This window comes from Rattus norvegicus, chromosome 13, assembly GCF_036323735.1.
Source record: "Rattus norvegicus strain BN/NHsdMcwi chromosome 13, GRCr8, whole genome shotgun sequence".
NCBI lineage: Eukaryota > Metazoa > Chordata > Mammalia > Rodentia > Muridae > Rattus > Rattus norvegicus.
In genome coordinates this window covers 78,706,394-78,731,268 of record NC_086031.1, presented here as the reverse complement: position 1 = coordinate 78,731,268, position 24,875 = coordinate 78,706,394, and the positions used below count along the sequence as shown (strand labels likewise).

At 39.1% G+C, this 24,875-nt stretch overlaps 1 protein-coding gene across 4 annotated transcripts in view; it reads right to left on the bottom strand.

Annotated features, from left to right (window-relative positions):
• The window catches only part of Kifap3 (kinesin-associated protein 3), a 136,973-nt gene that overhangs the window by 66,553 nt on the left and 45,545 nt on the right, over window positions 1-24,875 (bottom strand). For all 4 annotated transcript variants that reach the window (XM_039090489.2, XM_039090490.2, XM_063272116.1 and 1 more), the window contains exon 11: window positions 5,101-5,201. In XM_039090489.2, the coding sequence (XP_038946417.1) occupies window positions 5,101-5,201 (101 nt within the window). The remainder of the gene's footprint in view (window positions 1-5,100; window positions 5,202-24,875) is intronic.

Here is a 24,875-nt window from a genome sequence, read left to right as displayed (position 1 = left end):
AAATATATCCCACTGAAGCAATGCTTTAAGAAGGCAAACTACATATTGTACCAAATATTTACTTCAAATTATTAGCCTTTGAGGTATTAAAATTTACCTCTGAAAAATGAGGTCACATGTGACATGTTTAGAACTATGGATTAAAAAATAATTCCCTTGCTAAATCTCTTCTAGAAACAATCAGGTTTTTAAAAGAATGTATAGGTTTGAAAACTCTATTACCTTGTTCCTAAAACTGAGAGAAGATTTAAGAATGAGTGAAATATATTCTAATAGAAAATCATTGTTTCATCATAATAAAAGAACTTCAAATTTAAAACCAGTTTAATTCAAACTCCAAGAGCCATGGTGCAGTTGTCTTTAATTTGATTGCTACCCATGGTACTTCAAACACAAAGGTAATTACTGACAAGCAGGAAATATTAAAACTAGATTTGTTCTGTTCTAACTGTCTGTTCTCATCTTTTACTGATCTAACAGGAAAGCACTGAAAGGTCTTCAGCCTCTGCAATGAAGAAGCAATAGTGTTCAATCAGACAAGTCCCATATTGAGTATCAGATACCAAAGACCCAAGACTGAAATCACTGTGTCTAGACTCTCTGGCACCTGACTTCACTTAGTTACCAGTGACCAGAGGCCAACCCCCACAGCTCTCTGCATTCTCTTACACCTCTGCCACCCCACCCCCTACCCAAACATCTTTGAATGATTATGCCAGAACTGTGCATGCCACAGGAATCTCTTCTGACTGGCTACTCCCTAGCTCTCCTGTTTGAAGTGATGCTCTGGTTTCTGAACTCAGCAGATAATGGCAGCAGGAGCACAGAGGGCTGTCAGAAAGGACGTTTGCCAGCATTCAGCTGAAAAGAAGCATGTAGATCAAAGTAGGGCCAAACCGGACAACTGCGGTGGAAAACATGTGGATCACTCTGAGGACTCTGGCATGCTGTTCTAGGGCAAAATATTAAATAACACCATGACATCACTACCTAACCATGTGCTTTGATTGGCCATTCTATTACCAATAAATACTTTTATAAGCATCTGGATGGAATTTGCACCTATTTAAACAAAACATGCAGCTCAGAGGTCTAAATAACAATGAACTGTTAATGTGTACTTTTAACTATTATTAGACTACAACCATTAACTCCTGGTTATCCAAATGTGCTTACCTGAAACAATCCACCCACCGAGCCCATTAAGATCATAAAAAACCGATGATCTGAACTCAGATTGCGAGGAATAATGACAAATAGGGGAAGAAAATGAGAACACACTGAATAATTCCAGGCAATAAAGTACAAAGAAAGCAAAGCAAAGCAATATTGGGTGGGACTATGAGAATGCTGCATTCAGGATCGCCTGCGCTGGATAGTTAATATGTTCAGAAAGTGAACCTAATCTTATTACAGGGTTATCCTTAAAACACTTACACTGCACTGTGAGTGAGCAGAAATAAGAAACTTACTACAAGTTATACTTTTATTTATTTATTTATGGTATAGACAGCGTGTGTGTGTGTGTGTGTGTGTGTGTGTGTGTGTGTGATCTTACGTAATTGAGAACACAATCACACTAAACATTCTCTCTGATCACTAAATATGAACCAATGCTGAGCCACTGCATTTCTACCTTCAAAGTTACTTAGTCTCTGAAAAAGTCAGATGTAATACTTGAAGATCTTTATTTTTAATCTTTAAATAAAATTAATGTCAATAATTCAGAAAAAACTAAACTCACATGACCTGCAGACACTGCCGCCATAGTAGGGCTTTCTTTAATACATAGGTCAATGGGTGTGCTGTCACAAGAAAGCTTCCAGTCCCACTGGAACCATAAATGCTGCCCTGACAGGAGTACGTTTTCAATTTCTGAAGGAAATTCTAATTTTGTTTTATTTTATATTTGCTTTGCATTATCCTTTTACTTGGACAATGGGTGGCAACAAAAGCATGCTAGCTTTTCCCTAAGTAGGTCAAAATTGTGAAATAAGGGTTACACGCTAAATGGTAATGAGGAATAAATATATTCTAGACTATCACTTGGTTTTATTAAAATATTACCTCATTCTAAACACTTTCAAGATATTTACAATATAATTTGCCATGCATAATCTCACAATTCCCCCCAAAATTAAAACTTCAGAAAGATAAAAGAACTAAGAGAACAAATAAAATAAATACCATAAAACCCATAAATTGTCAAAACCTAAATGGGTTTTGGAAGATTTGGCTCATGAAATATATATGATTAATATTTTTAAAATCCCATCATCACATGTGTGGTATCAGAACACGCTGTCACGTAAACGCAGAGGAAGTGTACTTTTCAAAAGGATGGACTTTGTATATACTAAATTTTAAGCTGCAATCACAACCATGTCTAAAAATCAACCTAAACAGGCTCTTCTTTTTTAATCATTTACAGTTTCTTATTTTTATATTTGAGAGCATACATTCTACAAGAGTAGGATAGTTCCAAATTCAATATCAATGTAATAAGTTTCTACTTCTTCCTGACTTGTTTATTTCTCTTTTAATGTTATTGTTTTTAAAAATCTAAATCTGGATTAAAAAGTCATTCTTTGAGAGAATACATCTTAGGGGGCTGCTTTCTTACTAATATCCTGCAGTCAGTGAAGCTCAGACTCTGCAGTGAATCACCTGCAGCCTCGTTTGGACGTGGTTACTGTAAAGGTGCTGGACACCTTGATCACACTGTCATAGGCTATCAGCGGAGACAGGTTACTACTTTGAAGACATTCCCTACTGATAAGACGTAGTATGGCTTCTTTGAAGGACACCAATTTGCTACAAACACTCAATGAGTTTGCTCTCTAACACTAGGCTAAGAAACAGTTTCTTTAAAATAGCGTCAATTCTAAATGCATGTTAGAAAAACGTTAAATTCTGGAAAAGCAAATTTAATCCTGACTCATTAATCCAGAAAGAACAGAAGGTCATCGATTAGAAATAGTGGAAAAGAAACCTGAGTGGCTTTTCTAAGGAACAGGAATTACTTGTGGTACTTATACTTAGGAATTACTTGTAGAAGAGTGATCCAATCTTGTTCTCAGTGTTTTCACAGCCTCATGTTTACTTTATGTGTGCATATCCTTTAAATTTTCTTTTGCTATTTTAGAAAACTCTTCCATAAAAATAATATAATAAAATACCAACCAGCGTTCCAAGCATCGTGGTTTCATGTTATTAGGGTTTTATTTACTGGAGACTAACGGATAAAGAGAGTCCATCAACGCAAAGTCCCTGAGAGTATAGTCACCAAGTCTCTAGCTTTATAACTCTGTAGTCTCATAAGATAGATTAAAGAATCAGTAACTTCCTCAAGACCTATAGACCTAACATATGAAACATATCATAGAGCTGAATCATAGAAAGTTATTCTTTCAAACAGCACCATAAAAACAAAGAGTCTGGATGAGGCATTTTGCTATCAGAGAATGCACAGTACTTGAAACTGTTAACTGCAAACAAAATCAAAACCCATGGGACAAACAAGGGAAATACATGGCAGTTGAAACAGTACAAAATCAACCTTATTTATCAATAATATTAATAAGCCACTATAAAAGTTAAATTAAAATTTTATAATAGAATACAGATACTAAACAGATGAAAAATGTTGAACTTCACACTATTCTGGAAATTCAAATACATCAAAATTTTGAAGCACTACATTTTATAGAAATAATGGTAACCGTTATTGCTAAGGATGAAACGGTGGCTAGAAATAGAAACATCCTTTCAGAAGGTAACTGGGTCAATATGCAAAGACCTGGGCTCTTCCCTTTGATCTAGGTATCCTGCTGCTATGAACGAAGGTGAAGCAAACCCAGAAGTGGATGAGCGCTTGAGATTGCAAGGATGTGGACAAGCATTCATGACTATTTCATGTTACTACCATGTGCTTACATGTTAATGCTTATGTGATAACCTGAAAACTCTAAGCATATAACCTAAGAGTTTAATTGTGGTTAAGCACAACAGTACACAATGATTAGAGACAGTTTGTGGAGAATAGTCAACTACATGAGCACACATATGATCCATCCAGTAAATCAAGCCATATTTGAAGATGTTGTATGTGATGTAACCTAATACACTGTTACTTTCATGATGTCTAAGGAGGGTGGGTGAAGTGATAGCTCGGCAGTTAAGCAGACAGCCTGCTCGCCCAGAGGTCCTGTATTTGATTCCCAGCACCTCATTGATGGCTCACAACTGTCTGTAACTCTTGTTCCAAGGAATTCGACACCTTCTTTTGGCCCTCGTGAGTTCTGTATACATTGGTGCATAGACAGGGGAAACCTCATACACTTAAAAAAAACCTCAAACAATGCAAGAGGGCACCAAGGTGTTAACTATTATGGAATATGGTTGGTCACTCTGGATTTGTTGTTGTGACAGGCATCATGCACATCTAGCCACTTTGCTGTATGTCCAGCCCTAGTCCTGTATTTCCAATTTTTTTTAATAAAAATTGTATTATTAGTATTAAGAAGTAGCTTAAGGAATAGGAGATCAAAGAGATTAGAATTTAAATCTTTTAAAAGAGATGTAGTATTTTATTTTTTAAACTACTTTGAGGATTCTGCACAACATGCTTTGATCACATTCACCCACTTCGTCCAACTCTTGGCAGGCCACACTCCCTTCCCTCCCCTCTTTGCTTTCACCCTGTCAAACTGAGGTGCTAATGCATTCTTCAGTGTGTGGACCACCAGGGGCAATGCCATTAAAGAAAACCAACTCTCTCCTAGCAGCTCTCTACTGCTGAGAGCTCCCTGGCCAGGGCAGGACTTCGTCTCTACCTTCCTCGCCATAGTGATGCTTGGTCTGGCTTCAGTGCACAGGGCTTGCATATGCTCATAACTATGAGTTCATAGGTACAGTTGCCATGCTGTGTCTGGAGGACTCTGTATCCCTCTACCCACTCACTGCTTATGACTACTACAGTCTTCTTACATCCGGTCCTCTCTTGCACAGCGATCCCTGAGCCTTGAGGAGAGATGCGACAGAGATGTCTAGTTTAGAGAAGAGCATTTTCTCCAATGCCGTCCTCACTCGGCCTCTTACCTGTGGTATGCAGTCAGTATATGCAAACATGGACTTGAAGCGGTCATCCATGCTTATGTGGTAAAGCACACACATCGCTATTTGTTTGTAGTTTTCATTGCCTGGGAAGAAAATGAACAAATCAGAGATAATGACAGATGCCATCTGCGTATATACTCTGTGCTCGTTTGTGACGTCATATACTAAAGACTTTTAAACTGCTAAATCAAATATTCATACAACCTTAATCAGGAAAACATGTTGAGAACATTATTTTAAGCCTAAATTTTGAATCACACTTATATTAACTATTAAGCATCAAGGCAGATGTCTACTTGATATATTTTTGGGAGAATAATTTAATTCCTAAAAATTTATTGTCCTCAGTAACCTAGAACGAAGCAGATTGGATCATTAACCTCCCCTCTCTTAGAACTGTATCAAAATATAAATTAGTACAGATGATTTGCAGTTGTTAAATATATAGAATATGGTAAACACGTATATTTGAGTAATAAGCAATGAGGCCTCGAACATCACTGAATTCCATCAGAAACATAAACAATAAAATGTCACCAGAAACTACTAAAAGCCCCAAATTCTCTGTAGTCTTGGGACTGTCCCTGGCGTTGTGAGGTAATCCTGCTCTAGGCTAGAGACTTCGCTCAGTACAGAGGACTTGCCCAGCATGTGTAAGGGCTTCAGTCTGATCTGGGACTAGTATGGAGAACAAGGGAATTAACAATGGTGACTAGCAGGACCCACATACTGAGCATCTACCATGCAAAGGAGCATGAGAGAGCATGGGTGCATCAGACCCAGCACAGCACTGAACCTTCAGAACCATCTTCAAGTAGATCTTACCATCCTTCAGATGAGGAATCTGAAGAGCGAGCAGGGACTTGTCATATAGCTTTGGGAAAGTTGGGCAGAGGCTTAAACACAGGCCTGTCTGCTCTCAAAAATCTCTTCCCACTTACAGCGGTCTTAAACATTCTGTCATAGGGAGAAACATTTTGCTGCATATGATATTATTATCAGGTCTCAAGAACTTTAAACATTATTAGATGATAAAATAAAGTACATTTTTCAAGCAAAATTACTTTAAATTGCGGCAACACACTTTTTAAAATTGGTTGATTTTGGCAATTTTGACAAGGTCATGTATAATCCGAGCTATCCCAGGGTGTGGCAGGAAGATCTCAGTACTTGACCTATACCATGAGTTCAAGGCCAGCCTGGCAGTTTAGTAAGAGCCTGTCCCCGTGTAAACAAACTAACTGAAAACCAGGACTGGAAGTTTAGCTCTCTGCTCAAGTGCTTGCTTAGCATGTGTACAAACCCCAGGCCAATTCCCAGCTCTGCCTAGGCAAACTGTTTATATTAGCCATGAAAATCACTCCTCTAGATAAAACAAAACCAGAATCATACATATTATATGTTTCACATATGAAAAGGTGAGTAAATATTTTTCCTGTAAATAAAGTTATGGACTAATAATTCAATTACTTAGAATGGAATATATGTGTGAAAAGTATTTATATATGAAATAATTTTATTTTTTTCTTTATAATATAACAAGTTAAAATCTGATTTCAGGAGAGAGTACAGTTTGTATTTTGTTGTCGTGGCAGTAATTTGGAGATGGAGGCTCTCTGTGTAGTCCTGGATGACCTGGAACTCACTTTGTAGAGCAGCTGGCCTCCAGCTCACAGAGATCCATCTGCCTGTGCCTCCCTGTGCTGGGTTAAAGGCATGCCAGTACAACAGGTCAGTTTGACTTATTTTAAGGTAAATTTCAGGTCTCTTACTTGAAAATGAGAAAAGCTGAAGGAGACCTTGAGGGAGAAGTGGTATAAATGCAGACCATCACCTTAAATGTAAAGATGATGATGATGATGATGATGATGACGACGACGATGACGACGACGACGATGATGATGATGGAGTAAGTAATCCTAAGATGGAGATCAGTGACCCACTGGCCAAGGAGGACAAGAATTTTATTTGGAGCAACGTATGGTGTAAACTATGTGATACTCTAAAAATAAAAGTAGGTGTTTTGCCAACAATTTGAGATCAAAGCAATCTATGATTCATAGATTTTAATAATCATATTTTATATTTTGACATTTAATTATGTTTACCTGTCACAAAAACCATGTTTACATAGGTTTTATGGTATATGTATGGAAAGGAAAAATGTTCTCAATTTTGTTTTTATAAGAAAACAGGTATTCCTTTATATTTGGTTAGCCTATACTTGTCCAATTTTAGCTCCCTTCTACTAAGATACTAAGGGACTAAGATACTACACCACCTTCTACAACTGGATCTTGGGGATTCTTGTACTCTAAAGGCAGCCATCTTCTTCCAGTCATTTCTACAGGAATCCTGGGCTGGATGGTATGATTTTCTCATCAGGATTCATGAGCCATAAATTCCAGCTAACCCACTACAGCCCTCTATATTCTGTGCACAGCAGGCTTCCAAATGAGCACTCCTTTAAGAGTTATTTATAGCAACTTTCCCTAATGGCATCCCAAGCAAAAACAGGCTGCCAGCCATTGGTATGTTGGCACTGGTAAGGGTTCTGTGCATTTTGAGCAGAGCAGTGGACAGATGGACTATTTTGAGAAGTATGTCTTAGTAACTGATGTGAATCAGTCAAATCTGTTCAAGCAATAGGGCAGGATTGAAAAAAAACCAGCCCATTCATTATGATTCCTTCAGCAGTAAACATGAATCATGATGAACTCACTGGCTATTAAATGCAGAGGAATAAGCACTTTGATAGGATTTCCACAGGAATTCACCGTTAACTAGCTGGGTCATTATTTGAATGTGTTACTGAATTATCTTAGCATTTGTGTAGCCATTCTCTCCAAAATTGGTCATTCCCAGCTGAAGGCAGTTAATACCTTAACAAACTGGTCATTAACTCCAACAACTGATTTTGTGGGGATTATTGCACTTATAAAATACACTCAAGAGTTTATATGAAATACTGCTCCCCCCGCCCCCTTCTTTTTAAAGAAATTTACAGCTGTAGTTCAGCCGGAGCAGCTAAAGCAGGAAGAAAATCAGTTTTCTGGGTCGCTCTTATACTCGGTTTTCTGCCAAGCAAGAGGCAAAACACATGCTGATCAGTTCTGAGTTTTAAATGTCCTCATTTCTTTCATCTCTGAATGATTAGGAGAAACATCACTCAGCCACTAATTTTGTAAGACACTTGGGATTTTCCATTCACAGATCACTCCAACAGAAATGTGAATTCTGAACATTGGAATATAAAATCAAATTTCTGTTCTTGTTACATACCCAGTTCAACACCACAGCACAGTGAAAACCCACACAGTGAGCTTTGCTGTTGGCCAAACTCCTTCCCTTCCATGCCCTGTGTCCTCTTAGTTAAGGCGGAACACTCAAGCAGAGAGGAACAGAGGCAGAAGCACACCTCTGCCAGGACAGTGCAGCACTGAGGTGATACCTCACCCTGAGAATACTCGGTGAATACAGCGCCCTCAGCTATCATGCCCAGGTCTAATAGAGCATCAGAGCTCTTAGTGCTGATTAATAGCGTAGTATGGAGACTATGCCACAGGCTAACCGATCTCTCAAAGTCATCTGCAGCGGTTACTGAATGCAAATGTCTTCTATATCAAATGTGCTAAAATGAATTTAAGGTTACTATTAAAAACTATTTTCTGGGGTTAGGGATTGAAACTAGAGCCTCGGGCATGACTGATAAGCACCTCACCTATGAGCCACATCTCAGTCCTAGAACATCCTTACTAGATACCTCCATAGAGTTTTATGCTGAGTTCATTACAGCAAATATGTACCAATTACTACTAAGTAGTTTACAGTGGAATTTTTAAGACCACAATTCTCTGTTTTATAATAGACTTATGACAGCAGCTAGATGAGGAACTGAACAGATCAGCGCAGCAATTCTAAAGCAAGAGTTAAGTGGGAAAGCTGAAAGCATCTACAGGTTACGACGGTCAGTGCAACCCAGGGTTAACATGTCAAAACGAGAAATAAAATTGGTAAATCTACCATTATGCTAAACATTAATTTAAACTAATTTTACACTAATTATTCAAGGACTCTAATCTTTAAAAAGTATTCTAATATTCAAAACAGATAAATTCTCATTCTTTTAAATATGTTCAACTAGTTACTTTCAACCAACCTGTCTTCAATTAGTTTATTACCTTGTCTGTAATTTTTTATTATGTCCAGAGAATACTGCGGCAACTTGTTCGTATAACAAGCCTTACTATCTGGCCAACTTCAGATACAAATGATAAAGACCAAAATAAATCCCTTAACAAGAACCTCTTTCTAGCTCAGAGTCGAAACTATCCACTTAATGTGGCAAACTTCACCACGTAGCATGGAGACACCCCAGGCAATATTCACACACACAGTATTGGAACCAGCTGGTGATAGAAGAAGCTTAGGAAAAAAAGGTTCCTTGGTTTAATTGGGAAAACAGGAGGAAGCATAAATTTTACTGCCATTAATAACTTCAAGCATCTTGATATGGTTGTACCTCAGCCTGATGGAGACATGTGCTTTCTGTTAAAGTGTTTGCCACATCTGACCCCATTGTTTGCTCACTTGATCAGGTAAAAAAATGTAGGTTTATTTACAGGATAGATGAGGCCTATTCAAATTGAACAATGCAGCAGTCTATGAGAAGCTGCCTTTGGAAATAGATGTGTGAAATTCCTAACAGTTGGTAAGAACTAGGCAAAACCAACTTACTCTAGTTTAAAGAATGAACTTATTTTTTCTTTTAAAAGAAAACTATCATAGAGCAAACTAATTTCAAATAACTGGATTGGAAAACATTAATCTGACCTTTTCCAGTTTTTAATAAGCAAATCTAAAAAACCTACTTCCAAAGCACTTTTGCTCTTCTACAAAATACATTTTATTCATTTATTACACACACACACACACACACACACACACACACACACACACACACACACACCCCTCTGGTGGGAGAACTTCAAAGATGGTTGGAATATAACTTTTCAGCTTTTTTAAGGTGGTATGACAGAATGGTCATAAGAAATAACCTTTTACACACACACACACACACACACACACACACTCACACACACACACACACACACACACATATGGTTTATAGTCCAACAATACCTTCTGGTGATCTCCAACAATAAGTAAAATCAATTTGTCTAAACCAGGAAAAACCAACGTTATCACTTAGCTCTTGAACTGGGTTAACTCTCTACCTGCTGATGAAATCTTTCTACAGCCTAGTAAAATGCCCTGAAACGCAGACTGTCTAAATGCAATATAGGCAAAGGTAAACCAGGGACTGCTGCCACCCTCGAAGCCATATCTGGGTCTGCTCCTAGCGTGAGAGCCACCATGTCGATTAGGAAACCCTGGAAGCACAGCGCTCTCACTGAGATCCTGCAAGCTTTGAAACCTAGCGAGTCCATGCACAGCCAGCCAAAGAGACTTTAAACTCAAACTAAGGCTTGTGCAGATAGAATTTGATTTAAGGCTTAAATTACGGGGAGAAAAAGAGAGAGGCAAAATAGTCACCTTTTCTGGGTGCAATGGCATATCCTGTGATCTAACACTTAGAGGTCTGAGGCTAGGCGAGCCTATGCAGAAAGCAAGACCACATCTTTAAAAAGAAGAGAAAAAGCAAGAAAAAGAAAAAACATGCATGTATGTAAGCTATCTATACGGAAAAGCTTGAGAGCCACACCTGAATCAGAGAGAGCAGCTCTAAAGGTACAGGAGAAAATGTATGAGTTAATTTTTAAGTTAATTTACATATAGGTTCAAAATTGTATATTAAAATGCATAACACATGCTAATCTCAAATTATGTAAAATATAAATCCAATTCAATTTTAAGAGAAACATTCTAGTTTTGCTTATAAATGAATTAAGTAGTTATGCTAGGGTACTGATTAATCATTGTAACTTCTAAGTGCTTACTTTCTATATTTTTAACTATGAGTATCTGTGTCTATGGGGTTGTGTGCACGAGAGTGAGTGCGGGTGTCTAGGGACAGGCATCGGATCTCCTGGAGCTGGTGCTACAGGCCAGCCACCTGGGTATTAGGAATGGAATTTGGGTTCTTTGTAAGAGCAGTCTGTGCTCTTAACCACTGAGCCATCTCTCCAGCCTCACTTTTGAATACTTTTATTTTGCTAAGTCTGGAGTAGCCCTCTTATCTTATGTATTTGAGTAGTTCTCTTAAACTACCTATGGGGGGGAGGACTGCTTTTATTTCCTTCCCAATGAGCTAAGCACCAATAATTCAATAAAGTATAATAAAAATAAAAAATTTAAAAGAATACACAAAATAAATGTAAAATAGTGAATATATTCGAGATACCATATTTCTTTGGAGAAACAAACTTCTGTATATGTATTTTCAATTTCTGAGCTTATTCATGAAATACTGATAATAGATTAAACCAAGCACTGTTGAGCGGGCCACAGTTGGAATATGACTCCTGTCCTTAGACAATACATTAACGAAGGTGAATTTAGTGAAATATATGAGTGAAATTAAGGTGCTGTTGTGACGCTGAGGAGGGTAGAAATAGATGGCGCAGGTGGGTTTGGTCCTACCACATGCCATTGTGCTACCATTCCCCCTTCTTCTCATCTTTATCACAATGAACATTTGTAGGGCTTTCTAATTAAGGAATCAATATATATTACTTCTCGCATCAGACAGTCTGAATAATCTCTTGGGATAGGTCCTAGTTTATTTCCTTACCTTCTAAACAGGATGACAGGCTGAGTGAAGATCAACTGCCTTACCTAATGCCACGCAGCCAACAGAGGGCCAGGGCATGTGGAGCAGGCTTCTCCACCTGCTTCCTCTCCACCCACCCATCTAAGCACACAAGCCTACAAAGTGCCTGCATGTTCTAGGCCCTGGGACACAGAGGTGAGGAACGGTGATAAAACTATTTTCATGAAGCTTACAATCCTTGAGAACTGATGAGTGGTGGCAGCAGTCAGTTTGGTAGTGGAGCAAGAGAAAAGCTATATATAAAAATACACGACAATTACAAGGTATAGGGAAAAGCAAAGCCAGAGTAAAGTGACATCAAGATCCAAGGTTTAAAAATGCTATTAAAATTAAGCAGACAGTGAAGCAGGAAGGAGACAAGAGACTAGGCCACACAAAATAGAAGGAATTGACATTTCAGGCAAAGGAAGGAGAACCAGTGAAGGGATGTTTCCTGTTGAGTTCAGCCCAGGAAGCCAGTGTGGCCTCCCCAGAGGGGAGGGAGAAAACAGTCTGGGGAAAGCAAGGCTGAGAGGCAGTATAGCACATGCATCTCTGAAGGGCGCTGAAAGGGCTCGGACTGGGCGATGTGGAAAGTTACCAGAGGGTTTTGATCAAAATTTGTGTTTAATTTCCTTGTTTTTTGTTGTTTTTGTTTATTATTTTATTTGGCTGTTTTCATGTGTATGTACCATGTGTGTCTGGTGATTGTGGAGGTCAAACAATGTGCTGGACCCCCTGGAACTGGAGTTATAAACACTTGTAAGCCACTGTGAGGGTGCAGAGAACTGAACCTCAATCCTTTCTGAGAGCAACAAACGGTCTTACCAGCTTAACCACCTCTCCAGCCCTATTGGTGGGTTGTAGAGAACTGAACTTAGTTAACAGGAGCGGTTTGCATCTGTGCTAACAGACTGTAGGAGAAGAGTGGAAACAAAGACCCGTTAAAATGCTACTAAATTTAATCAGAAGAGAGGGTTCTGGCTGGGAGTAGGGTAGTAGTGGTTATATTTTAAAAATAGAGAGGCAGTTTGGATGTATAGTGGGGTAGAATAGAAGAGTCAAGGCCCAAACCCCTAGTTTGGGCATGTTTAACTAAAAAGATGAAGTTATCATTTATTGAAGAGAGAGAAGCCTAGGAATAGGTCAGGTAGGACTAAGCCATAGGTCAGGTAGGACTGGGCGCTTCATTGTGAACACAGTGCGTCTTCGATGTTAATAAAGCTTATGAATTATGATGTTGGAGTAGGGCATGGGCGAGGAGGCTGGGATCGTGTTTTATTTCATTGTTTGGGTCTTCCTTCAGAGAGTATCTAGACGGAATGGACAGGTCATCAGAGGAGCTGTGTGGCCGGAAGACAGAGCTGAAGACAAACACAGCGCTGCATCCTAATGTGTGAAGCCTGGGAGATGAGGTGGAAGCAGGAGCCGGAAAATGACTGGGAACAGAGGTGGGAAAAGAGGAGGAGGAGAGACGGGTGGGGGAGCAGGCAGAAATGAGGTAAGAATGTCCCTATCTTCATTCTTAGCTCATTTCCTCTGTGTTACTGAAAAGGTAGAGGCAGTTAAAAACAAAAGCAGCTTCCACAGCCCCGTCTGACCTGCATCTCTGCAGCTGCCTCTCTGTCCAGCGGTGTGGATGAACCAGCCCTCCTCTCCAGCCAGTGCTTCCTGCCCTGGGCTCCTTCCTGTCCCTTCTACACTAGGCTCTTGCTCAGGATGGGATATTGAAGACAAAGTAGAGGAACAGAATTCTCATCTAGGAGTGTGTTAATCACCAGAATTTATCATATGATGCTGACCCTTCTGTACTCAGGACCTCTGGACTCCTCCATCACGATGCCTCTCTCAATCCCATACAGCACAAGTGATTTGGAAAATCACAGACAGAGAACAAGGCAGGTCCTCTAACAAATGTCTAAAAGTGAAATGTCTGGGACCAGTGAGAGGGTTTGTGGCATTAGCTATGCAAATATAGAATTATTAGTAAGAACATGGATGGGGTATTAAAGAATAAATAAATAAATGTAATAAAAAACAAAACCTAAGAAGAAATCACATACACAAACCCAAACCAAAGCCAAAATGCCTTCTTAGTGAGATTCAAACTGCTGATTTGAAGCTAGTGCATTACTACTACACTCCCTGAAACCAGAGGTGACAACCTTCAAGCAGTGTTCCAAAGCACCAGTTTTCAAAGTATGGACTCAGTAAGAAGGCCTCAAAATCATAGCATTTTAATAAAACCTCTATGTAGCACGTTCCTATTTTATTAAAAGTATTTTTCCAGTTCTTAAATTCTCATTTTCTTATAGGTTTAAAGCTGGTTTATATATGATTCCGGAGAAGATTTTCAAGGGAGATATTTGAGCCAGCCTCTGTCTAGTGAGGATGACTGAATCTAAAAAAGAAAAATATGTAAAATGCAAAACAGGGCCATTCTTCTTACTATCTGGGGGAGGGGTGTGAAAATTATCCTAAAATGTGGCAGGTTTATTTATTTTCACAAATGCAAAGATTCCTTTATTTAAGGTGAGACATATATTTGTTTAAGTTTTTTTTTACTTGAATTTAACTTCCTTTAAAAGTAAGGTTAATATTTCAAAAGCTAATGTTAAAACTCAGAACATTGCTCAATTTAAACAGTATACCATAGCATGTCAGTAAAGTTCTAACTTTACAGAACAGTATTCCATGATTCCTTCAAAGTGTGGTTACTGCCGTTATGAAATGTAACTTCTCATAACACAGCTGATGCTGGAGCAGCTGTCAGCCTTCTTGCAGGAACCAGCGTCACAATCGACCAGCCTCTTCAGATGGTCATGTTCCAATCGGGTATCTGGGCTTGTTCCTGTGCTGGTGTTCGTCTCAGACACACCAGTCTTTACCTAGTAAAACATCTAGGCAAAGCCACAGAGAATCTCCACAAGCATTTGCCTGGTCCATGAGGAAAACTCTGAACCATGTTCTAAAGTTAGTTTTCAGTAAGAGCATCGAACGTTCCCCTGTAACTAGGGATTTCCCTCACCTCCCTCCCCGTCACCTCCCAAACCTGACTCTTCTGACATAAGGAAGCACTCTTGAGACACATCAGTGCCACATGTCTTAAGGAGTTTTGACAGGAGAGTATTTTTTTTTTTTTGGTAGTCTGATTCTTACATGAGCCAGAAAACCAAACCAAACCAAACCAAATCAAAACAAAAAAGCCCAAAACCTTTAAACACTCTGAGGAAGTCAGCACCACCGACAGCCTGAACCTGCCGCGTGAGTAGAGCCAAGCTCTCCAACTCTAACTTGATTTGCATTTGTCGCGCTCACTGACTGAAGCACATGATACACCTCTCCAATGGTCAAATAACCAGACACACAAGCTCTGGGTCAAAGTGCAGACACCACAGCAAAGGACCCTTAGAAAATACCAGGAAAGTAACAGGAAAAAAAGAAAAAAAAAAAAAAGAACTCAGTAAGTCTGACAACAGTCAAGCAAATAAAGACATAGGAATATTTATATGCAAGATTTTTCATATAACCAAATAAAATTTTGTAATCATTTTAAGAAATAAGCCTTCTTTTTTCCTTGATTAGGAACAGAATAAAACTATTCAAACAAACCAATTTCAGTAAACACACACATATAATGATTTTTAACATTTCTTATTATCAATTCCTTTATGTGTCTTTGGCATTAAAAGAAAAAGAAAGAGAAAAAGCAAACTTCAAAATTCGTAAATGAAATACTTTATATGATAAAATATTAAAATATTTTTGTCATATTTAATCTTTGGGTCCCCCAGAGCCACCCATGCTGAAAGAACGAAGTCCTGTCCTTTGCTGTAATAATTATTCAGACTACACAACATTCTTAAGTGTTCGTGTTACGTGAGCTCATTACTCAATCACACTGAAATGTGCGTGGCCTTTAAGGTCATTCTCACAGGAGTAGGGGTGGCACTGCAGCAGTCGCATGCCCAGGATCCACAGCTCACTGTGCTTTAAAGAGTCAAGTCACCTCTTACCAACAGTAAGAATTTTATACTATGGAGCCATCAAATCAAGATAACACAATTAAAATTGCTAACACTTTCACTAGGACAGCATCAAAATCACTTCTGAAAACTTGCACTTCAAGCATGGCATGGCCCTACAAAAGTATTCAAAAACAAGGTTTTCCCACTTGTCTTTCAATTTCTATTTCATGGAAATCACTCTTGGAACAGGCCAAAACATAACCTAAAATAACTCATTGTACGAAATGTTCAACACATTAAAATAATTTAAAAATAAAAAGAAACTTAGAAAAAGATCAGAAACAATGATATTTCTGAAGGGCTGGAGGAAAAAAAGTCTAACTATTTCTGTTAAACATGTTTTAGTGCTGAATAGTAAGTAAATCAAACAGAAGACATAAAATTAATGAATACAAAAAATTATGTTAAAAATGAGAAAAACACATTACATATAGAAAAGATAAATACTGTGTTGTAAACATGTTAAATTACATATGCTAAATGAAATATGTATCATATATATACATGCAGATATATACAATTGCCCCCTGCGCACATACATATCATATTCATGGCAACATTGTGTTGCAACAATATTAAATACCTATTATTCTGAGTCAAAGTCCTAACCTTTTCAAACCATAGCTTTGGTAACAGTCTCTTACTATACTTTTTACATAAGCTTGATAGCCAAACATCAAACATGTTAAATAGATCACTGAAAAACTCCACTCAGAAGCTCATCCTCTTACGTTAGGAACTGAAGATTCAATTTTCTATATACATAACAATACGCTACACGGTCATATCAGAAAATCAGATATACACAAAATGCAATTTCTTTGAGCAAAGCGAAGCAGGACATTCAAGGAAAGCAGGTTTGCTCATTCAACCAAATTACAAGCCCCATGTAGAAAGCTGAAGGCATTATTACCAGGATGAAAGCCTTGAGGAATTTATTTGGAATTCAATTTTTAAAAATATACAATTCATATAAGTTCAGTTGTCAGTTTCCAAAGTCTCAGGAGATTAGAGCTAACACATCGTTATGGGGGGAGGGGGGTTGCTGCTCTCCACATGCTGCTGGTGCAAAAGAAACAAGACATGATGGCTTAGCGGAGGGGAAGGAAAACTGCATTAAAGACAAATACACCGTCTTGAAGCCATTCCGAAAGAGTACATTCTTGAGCAGACTAATAATATTTATAGCCTTAAACTAACTATAAATTATCTTCAGATTTATAAACCTGAATGAAGGACAGTGATAAGTATGTACACACAGCAGAGGTAGCAGAAGAAACCACTTTTGCTAAAATATACTAACTCATAACTCAGCCCACAGGGTAACTAAAAACTAGATAAAATGCCTAGAATTTAGGTACTGTCCTAAAACGTGGGATTAAAATCCCAGTTACCTGGGATTGTAGGAACAAGATTATCAATCAGTAAGCACCTTTATGATAGGTGCTTAAGAACCTTCTAAATACCCCTGAATAGCTGGGAGCCAACAGACTACCATCCAAATGAAGACCATTCTCTATGATAGTGAGAAATCCCACCTTTACCACTGGAACTTTGCTGTATGACTGCAGAGGAGCAGAAATGAGACAATGATCAACAAGGCCACACCTTGTCCAATCTGCTTATGTGTGTGTGTGTGTGTGTGTGTGTGTGTGTGTGTGTGTGTGTGTATGTCTTTTCCCTTCCCCAATTTCCTCTCTTTCCAAATATGTACCTAGGGCCACTGAATGCTTTTATGTATGTCCTTTGCAGTATGCTACATTGATTACATCTCCTGTGTGGCTTTTCACCCCTTACCTCTCTTTAATTGGTATAGCAGGTAGCCAAAGATAAGTCAGCTACATCTTGAAGTGTTGGGGCTCTCGTCCTAAAACTTCAGTAACAGACTTAAGTGCAGTCACCTTAATTTATGCTTTAATCATATCACTACTACTTTAAGAGTACCTAAAAGAGTTTAAAGAATACATCTGTAACTGATTTTAAGAGACTTCTTGCAAACCGAAAGGCTATATTTCCTCAAAAATCAGACATTGAAAACCACTCTTCAGTGTGAAGATGTGTCAGCCTGGGGCTTTTGGGAGGTGAATATATCATTAGGAGAGAGCGCTATGTCTGTTATGGAAGATAACAAGATTGTAGGGCAAAATGTGGGTAGACGCCAGTGGCAGGCTTCCCACTCACACAGTGGTCAGGCATATCCTCATGAGAGAACCCGCTTCCTTCCCAGAGCGAAGGAAACCAGGTAAGTTATCACAGCACTTGGTCTCAGGGTAACGATTACAAAGATGCACTGAAGAAAGCAGGAGGAAAGCTTTTGCCTGCGTCTCAGTTTCCCTACACACAAGCAACACAGCAGCCAAGGAAACATCTCCCATTTGGGCAAGAAAGGGAACTCCTTCCATAAAGCAAGAGCTGACACGGTGTGAACCCACAGTGAAACAGTCCTGAATCCAGCTCCATGGCAGGTGTCACCAGGTCAGTGGCCTTGGCCCTCTGGACTATGTTTGCCTTGACAGTCAAGTGCCCTGCCTACTGTCCTTTCCTCAGTTTTGTGCAATAGAACACAGGGAAGGACTCTGCTCTCTGGATGGCGGAAGAGTTTAAATTAAGCCCAAATCAGTGCTAAGTGAGTGAAATTCAGCATCAGTGAATGCAAATAGTTCCTGCTTAGTGTCTATAGACAGAACCTCCAGTCCTGCCTGTTGGTATACTGATACCCCAGACAGAACTGTATCCTTGCTAAAGTCACCTGCAGCTGGCTGCATGAGTCTCAGGTGGGACTCGGTCACACCACTGACTCAACTGGACCTGGGCTCTAGGTGTAAGTGGCAGTAGGTGCTCAGGACACTGCCAGCCCATACACTCTCCAAACCCAGGCAGCGAAGATGAGAGAAGAAAGAGCAGGTACCAAACTGTTACTTCAGAATTTTATCAGGGATCCTCCCATGGTCAGATAAGTATCAAATAAAATACAGGAAATGAGTAAAAATGAACATTGTGTCTCTTGGCTCCAATAAAGGTTTGAAGTGGCAAAGTATCCTTTTTAGGCATTCATAAACTCCATCTTAAACAATATATCAAGTTCACATTTGGCCAAGTTGGCTTAGGGCTTCTACAGCAGAAGCAGTGCAGGTAAGTAAACCAGGTGGGGACACATTGCAAATTCATACTTAGGGCACCATCTAGTGGTGATACAGCAATAGTGACCACAGGCTCAGAGAAAACTAGAATCCTCATTTAGAAGTCCTAGAAGGAAGGGACAAATGACAAGAGAATGGCTTTTATCGAACTGTTAAAAGCATAGGTATCCGTGTGATTCCAACAAGCATAAGGAAAATTTACAGACCTATGATCTCACCACAAGCACAAAACAGGGCCAGAAACTGAGCAATGTTTATGAACTCATGGAAAACGTAAAATTGTCACTCACTGAGAACTCAAATTCAGGTGAACACACAGGAAAAATGTCCACAAGCGCTTACGCATAGGGCAAAGAGGAGCAGCAGGAAGAAAGGAACAAAACTCAAACAAATCCTTGAACTGGAAAGCATATAAAACGAAAGGGAAAATGTGACAGAAGACACCAGCAGCAAAACCCAGGGTTCAAAGACAGGCTCTGCAAACAGAGCCACAGGAGCCAACAAAGGTTGAGGAGAGGGATCTGTTGTGCCACTGTTGGGAGTCATCAGACCAAACAGACTTGAGAAGCCAAAGCAGTAGAAAGTTTATTCAAAGATGGTAACAGAAAACCCCTAAACATAGAAAGACATTCAAGTAGCTACATACACAAAGGCCAAAGATTACATGTCAAGTTCACAATTCATAAAGTTATAACATAAAACACGTATGCCAGCTTCAAAAGCTAAAGACAGGATTCTTAAGGAGCAGGAAAAAAAGAAAATAATATTCAAAGGTGTCCCAGTCATCTGACAGAGGACTTACAGCAAGGCCCACAGGGACAAAGCAGGGACGGGCAGCATGACGGGTTTATGGTAGTGCAGGAAGAAAGCCTGACAAAACAACAACTATGTTAGCATGCTAGGAGCTACGAAATGTTCAAAAGAGGTCCTATGGGATATCAAAAAATTCAAAATGCAGGGAGGGTTGGAATGTAAGCACACTTTTATTTGAAGGCAAGAAAGGAACTACAAAGAAGAGAACAAAGTCAATTTAAAAAGTTATAAAATGGCTCTAGGATATCCCGACATGAATAATGACATTAACTTCAAACCAGGCAAACTCTCCAGGTAAAGGACAGAATAGCAGGGATTTATTATTTTATGTAGGAGTGCTTTATCTGCATGTGTGCATATCCATCCACACGTGTAGGGGGTCAGACAGGCCATTAGAGCCTCTGAGGCTGGAGTTACAGACGGTCCTGGGCCACTTGCCCAGCCAGCTGTCTCGTCAGAACAGTGAATTATTTGAGAGCCCCAATTAAGGCTCACAGCATTGTTCAGTGGGTAAACACATACACTTGTCACTCCGCTTGACAGCTGGTTCAACTGCTGGGTCCTACATGGTGGCAGGAGAGAACTAACCCTGTAAATGTCTTCTGTTCACCATGTCCACCTGCGTGGGACGTACCTGCATCTCCTACCACACATGTATGCACACATTACACATGCTGAAGTACATGTAACAAAAATGAAAAGGTTCAATCATGGGATGAATACCTTTAAGAATACATGTATACTACAAGCTACTGGGAAGAAATGGGTATTTCACACACACAGATTCTAAAAAGGAGTTATTATCTACATTTACATTGGAAGAGGTAGTGTTTTAATTCACTTTAGATCCTGACCGCAGTCCCTCCTCTGCACCCCTCCCCCACCATCCCGTTCCTAGCCCCTCTTCCCCAGAAGAAGTAATTTTAATCAAAAGCAACAAAAAGAAACATGGAAAGTCATTCTATAATGATAAGGGGATCGATCACCTTATCAGAAACTGAAAGAACTCAACACATAAGGCGATCGAATCCACAAAGGTGACAGACTCAAATAAGAAAAAGAGCCCCTTAGCATACACACAGATGAAACCACAATAGTCAATCCTGTCTGACAATCAATGGGCCGAGAAGACACATTTAGAACAACTCATCCGAGAGCTGCAGAATACATACACTTTTCCCTGACACCTGAGTGCCTCACAGCAGATTATATGGTGGGCCACAAAACAAACCTTGGCAATTGAAAATTATTGTATTTTACCTAATCACAATGTAATAAAACTAGAAATCAATAATAAGAAATAATACAGTTACAAAGAAATTTAACATATACATCCAATCAACTGATGAGTCAAGGAAGAAGATAAGAGGGAAATTTAAAACGATTCCCCAACCTAATGTAAATGAAAACACAGTGTGGAGCACGGAAGAGCCCGAGTGTGTGAGGAAGTCCTGGGTGGATGTGTGCTGTCCACATGAGTCAGCCATGTCCAGAAGCAAAGCCTCAGACCCGTGAGAAGGTGGCCAGCCTTTTTCTGGTGAGTAAGGCTCAGGTGGCCTGAGTGTGAACGCTGACAGTGTGTTCAGAAAATGTCCACTGTGGCTCCCGTGCCCTCACCCTGCCCAGGTATTGCACACAAGGCCTGACTCCATCTTTTCTCTCTTTATGAATGCGTCTCTCCCATCCCCTCTCTGCCCGAGTCAGGTCAATCCCTGATTCAAAACCATGTAACATAACAAAACCCCAGGGATATGATAAAAGCAGTTTTAAGAGGAAATTGTATAGCAATCAACATCTCTATCAAAAATATCAGTACATTTCAAACAACCTATCATTGCATCTAAGAAATAAAAAACAAGAACAAATCAATATTGAGAGATCATCTCTGCAGTAATAAACGAAGTAATAGATTAAAAATATAAGGGCTCAATACAATTATGAATTGGCTTTGTGAGAAGAAAAACAAAATTTACACATTTTAACTAGACCAGGAAAAAGAGAGAGAAGGCTTAAGCAGAATTAAAGACAGAGAGAAACTACTGCAACTACAACACAGAAATAGAAGGAACTGTTAACCTTACTAAAGCTCAAAACACACATTGCACCTCACACAATAATAGTGGGAGATTTCAACACCCCACTCTCATCAATGGACAGATCATGGAAACAGAAATTAAACAGTGATGTAGACAGACTAAGAGAAGTCATGAGCCAAATGGACTTAACGGATATTTATAGAACATTCTATCCTAAAGCAAAAGGATATACCTTCTTCTCAGCTCCTCATGGTACTTTCTCCAAAATTGACCATATAATTGGTCAAAAAACGGGCCTCAACAGGTACAGAAAGATAAAAATAATCCCATGCGTGCTATCGGACCACCACGGCCTAAAACTGGTCTTCAATAACAATAAGGGAAGAATGCCCACATATACGTGGAAATTGAACAATGCTCTACTCAATGATAACCTGGTCAAGGAAGAAATAAAGAAAGAAATTAAAAACTTTTTAGAATTTAATGAAAATGAAGATACAACATACTCAAACTTATGGGACACAATGAAAGCTGTGCTAAGAGGAAAACTCATAGCGCTGAGTGCCTGCAGAAAGAAACAGGAAAGAGCATATGTCAGCAGCTTGACAGCACACCTAAAAGCTCTAGAACAAAAAGAAGCAAATACACCCAGGAGGAGTAGAAGGCAGGAAATAATCAAACTCAGAGCTGAAATCAACCAAGTAGAAACAAAAAGGACCATAGAAAGAATCAACAGAACCAAAAGTTGGTTCTTTGAGAAAATCAACAAGATAGATAAACCCTTAGCCAGACTAACGAGAGGACACAGAGAGTGTGTCCAAATTAACAAAATCAGAAATGAAAAGGGAGACATAACTACAGATTCGGAGGAAATTCAAAAAATCATCAGATCTTACTATAAAAACCTATATTCAACAAAATTTGAAAATCTTCAGGAAATGGACAATTTCCTAGACAGATACCAGGTATCGAAGTTAAATCAGGAACAGATAAACCAGTTAAACAACCCCATAACTCCTAAGGAAATAGAAGCAGTCATTAAAGGTCTCCCAACCAAAAAGAGCCCAGGTCCAGACGGGTTTAGTGCAGAATTCTATCAAACCTTCATAGAAGACCTCATACCAATATTATCCAAACTATTCCACAAAATTGAAACAGATGGAGCCCTACCGAATTCCTTCTATGAAGCCACAATTACTCTTATACCTAAACCACACAAAGACACAACAAAGAAAGAGAACTTCAGACCAATTTCCCTTATGAATATCGACGCAAAAATACTCAATAAAATTCTGGCAAACCGAATTCAAGAGCACATCAAAACAATCATCCACCATGATCAAGTAGGCTTCATCCCAGGCATGCAGGGATGGTTTAATATATGGAAAACCATCAACGTGATCCATTATATAAACAAACTGAAAGAACAGAACCACATGATCATTTCATTAGATGCTGAGAAAGCATTTGACAAAATTCAACACCCCTTCATAATAAAAGTCCTGGAAAGAATAGGAATTCAAGGCCCATACCTAAACATAGTAAAAGCCATATACAGCAAACCAGTTGCTAACATTAAACTAAATGGAGAGAAACTTGAAGCAATCCCACTAAAATCAGGGACTAGACAAGGCTGCCCACTCTCTCCCTACTTATTCAATATAGTTCTTGAAGTTCTAGCCAGAGCAATCAGACAACAAAAGGAGATCAAAGGGATACAGATCGGAAAAGAAGAGGTCAAAATATCACTATTTGCAGATGACATGATAGTATATTTAAGTGATCCCAAAAGTTCCACCAGAGAACTACTAAAGCTGATAAACAACTTCAGCAAAGTGGCTGGGTATAAAATTAACTCAAATAAATCAGTTGCCTTCCTCTATACAAAAGAGAAACAAGCCGAGAAAGAAATTAGGGAAACGACACCCTTCATAATAGACCCAAATAATATAAAGTACCTCGGTGTGACTTTAACCAAGCAAGTAAAAGATCTGTACAATAAGAACTTCAAGACACTGAGGAAAGAAATTGAAGAAGACCTCAGAAGATGGAAAGATCTCCCATGCTCATGGATTGGCAGGATTAATATGGTAAAAATGGCCATTTTACCAAAAGCAATCTACAGATTCAATGCAATCCCCATCAAAATACCAATCCAATTCTTCAAAGAGTTAGACAGAACAATTTGCAAATTCATCTGGAATAACAAAAAACCCAGGATAGCTAAAGCTATCCTCAACAATAAAAGGACTTCAGGGGGAATCACTATCCCTGAACTCAAGCAGTATTACAGAGCAATAGTGATAAAAACTGCATGGTATTGGTACAGAGACAGACAGATAGACCAATGGAATAGAATTGAAGACCCAGAAATGAACCCACACACCTATGGTCACTTGATTTTTGACAAAGGAGCCAAAACCATCCAATGGAAAAAAGATAGCATTTTCAGCAAATGGTGCTGGTTCAACTGGAGGGCAACATGTAGAAGAATGCAGATCGATCCATGCTTATCACCCTGTACAAAGCTTAAGTCCAAGTGGATCAAGGACCTCCACATCAAACCAGACACACTCAAACTAATAGAAGAAAAACTAGGGAAGCATCTGGAACACATGGGCACTGGAAAAAATTTCCTGAACAAAACACCAATGGCTTATGCTCTAAGATCAAGAATCGACAAATGGGATCTCATAAAACTGCAAAGCTTCTGTAAGGCAAAGGACACTGTGGTTAGGACAAAACGGCAACCAACAGATTGGGAAAAGATCTTTACCAATCCTACAACAGATAGAGGCCTTATTTCCAAAATATACAAAGAACTCAAGAAGTTAGACCGCAGGGAAACAAATAACCCTATTAAAAAATGGGGTTCAGAGCTAAACAAAGAATTCACAGCTGAGGAATGCCGAATGGCGGAGAAACACCTAAAGAAATGTTCAACATCTTTAGTCATAAGGGAAATGCA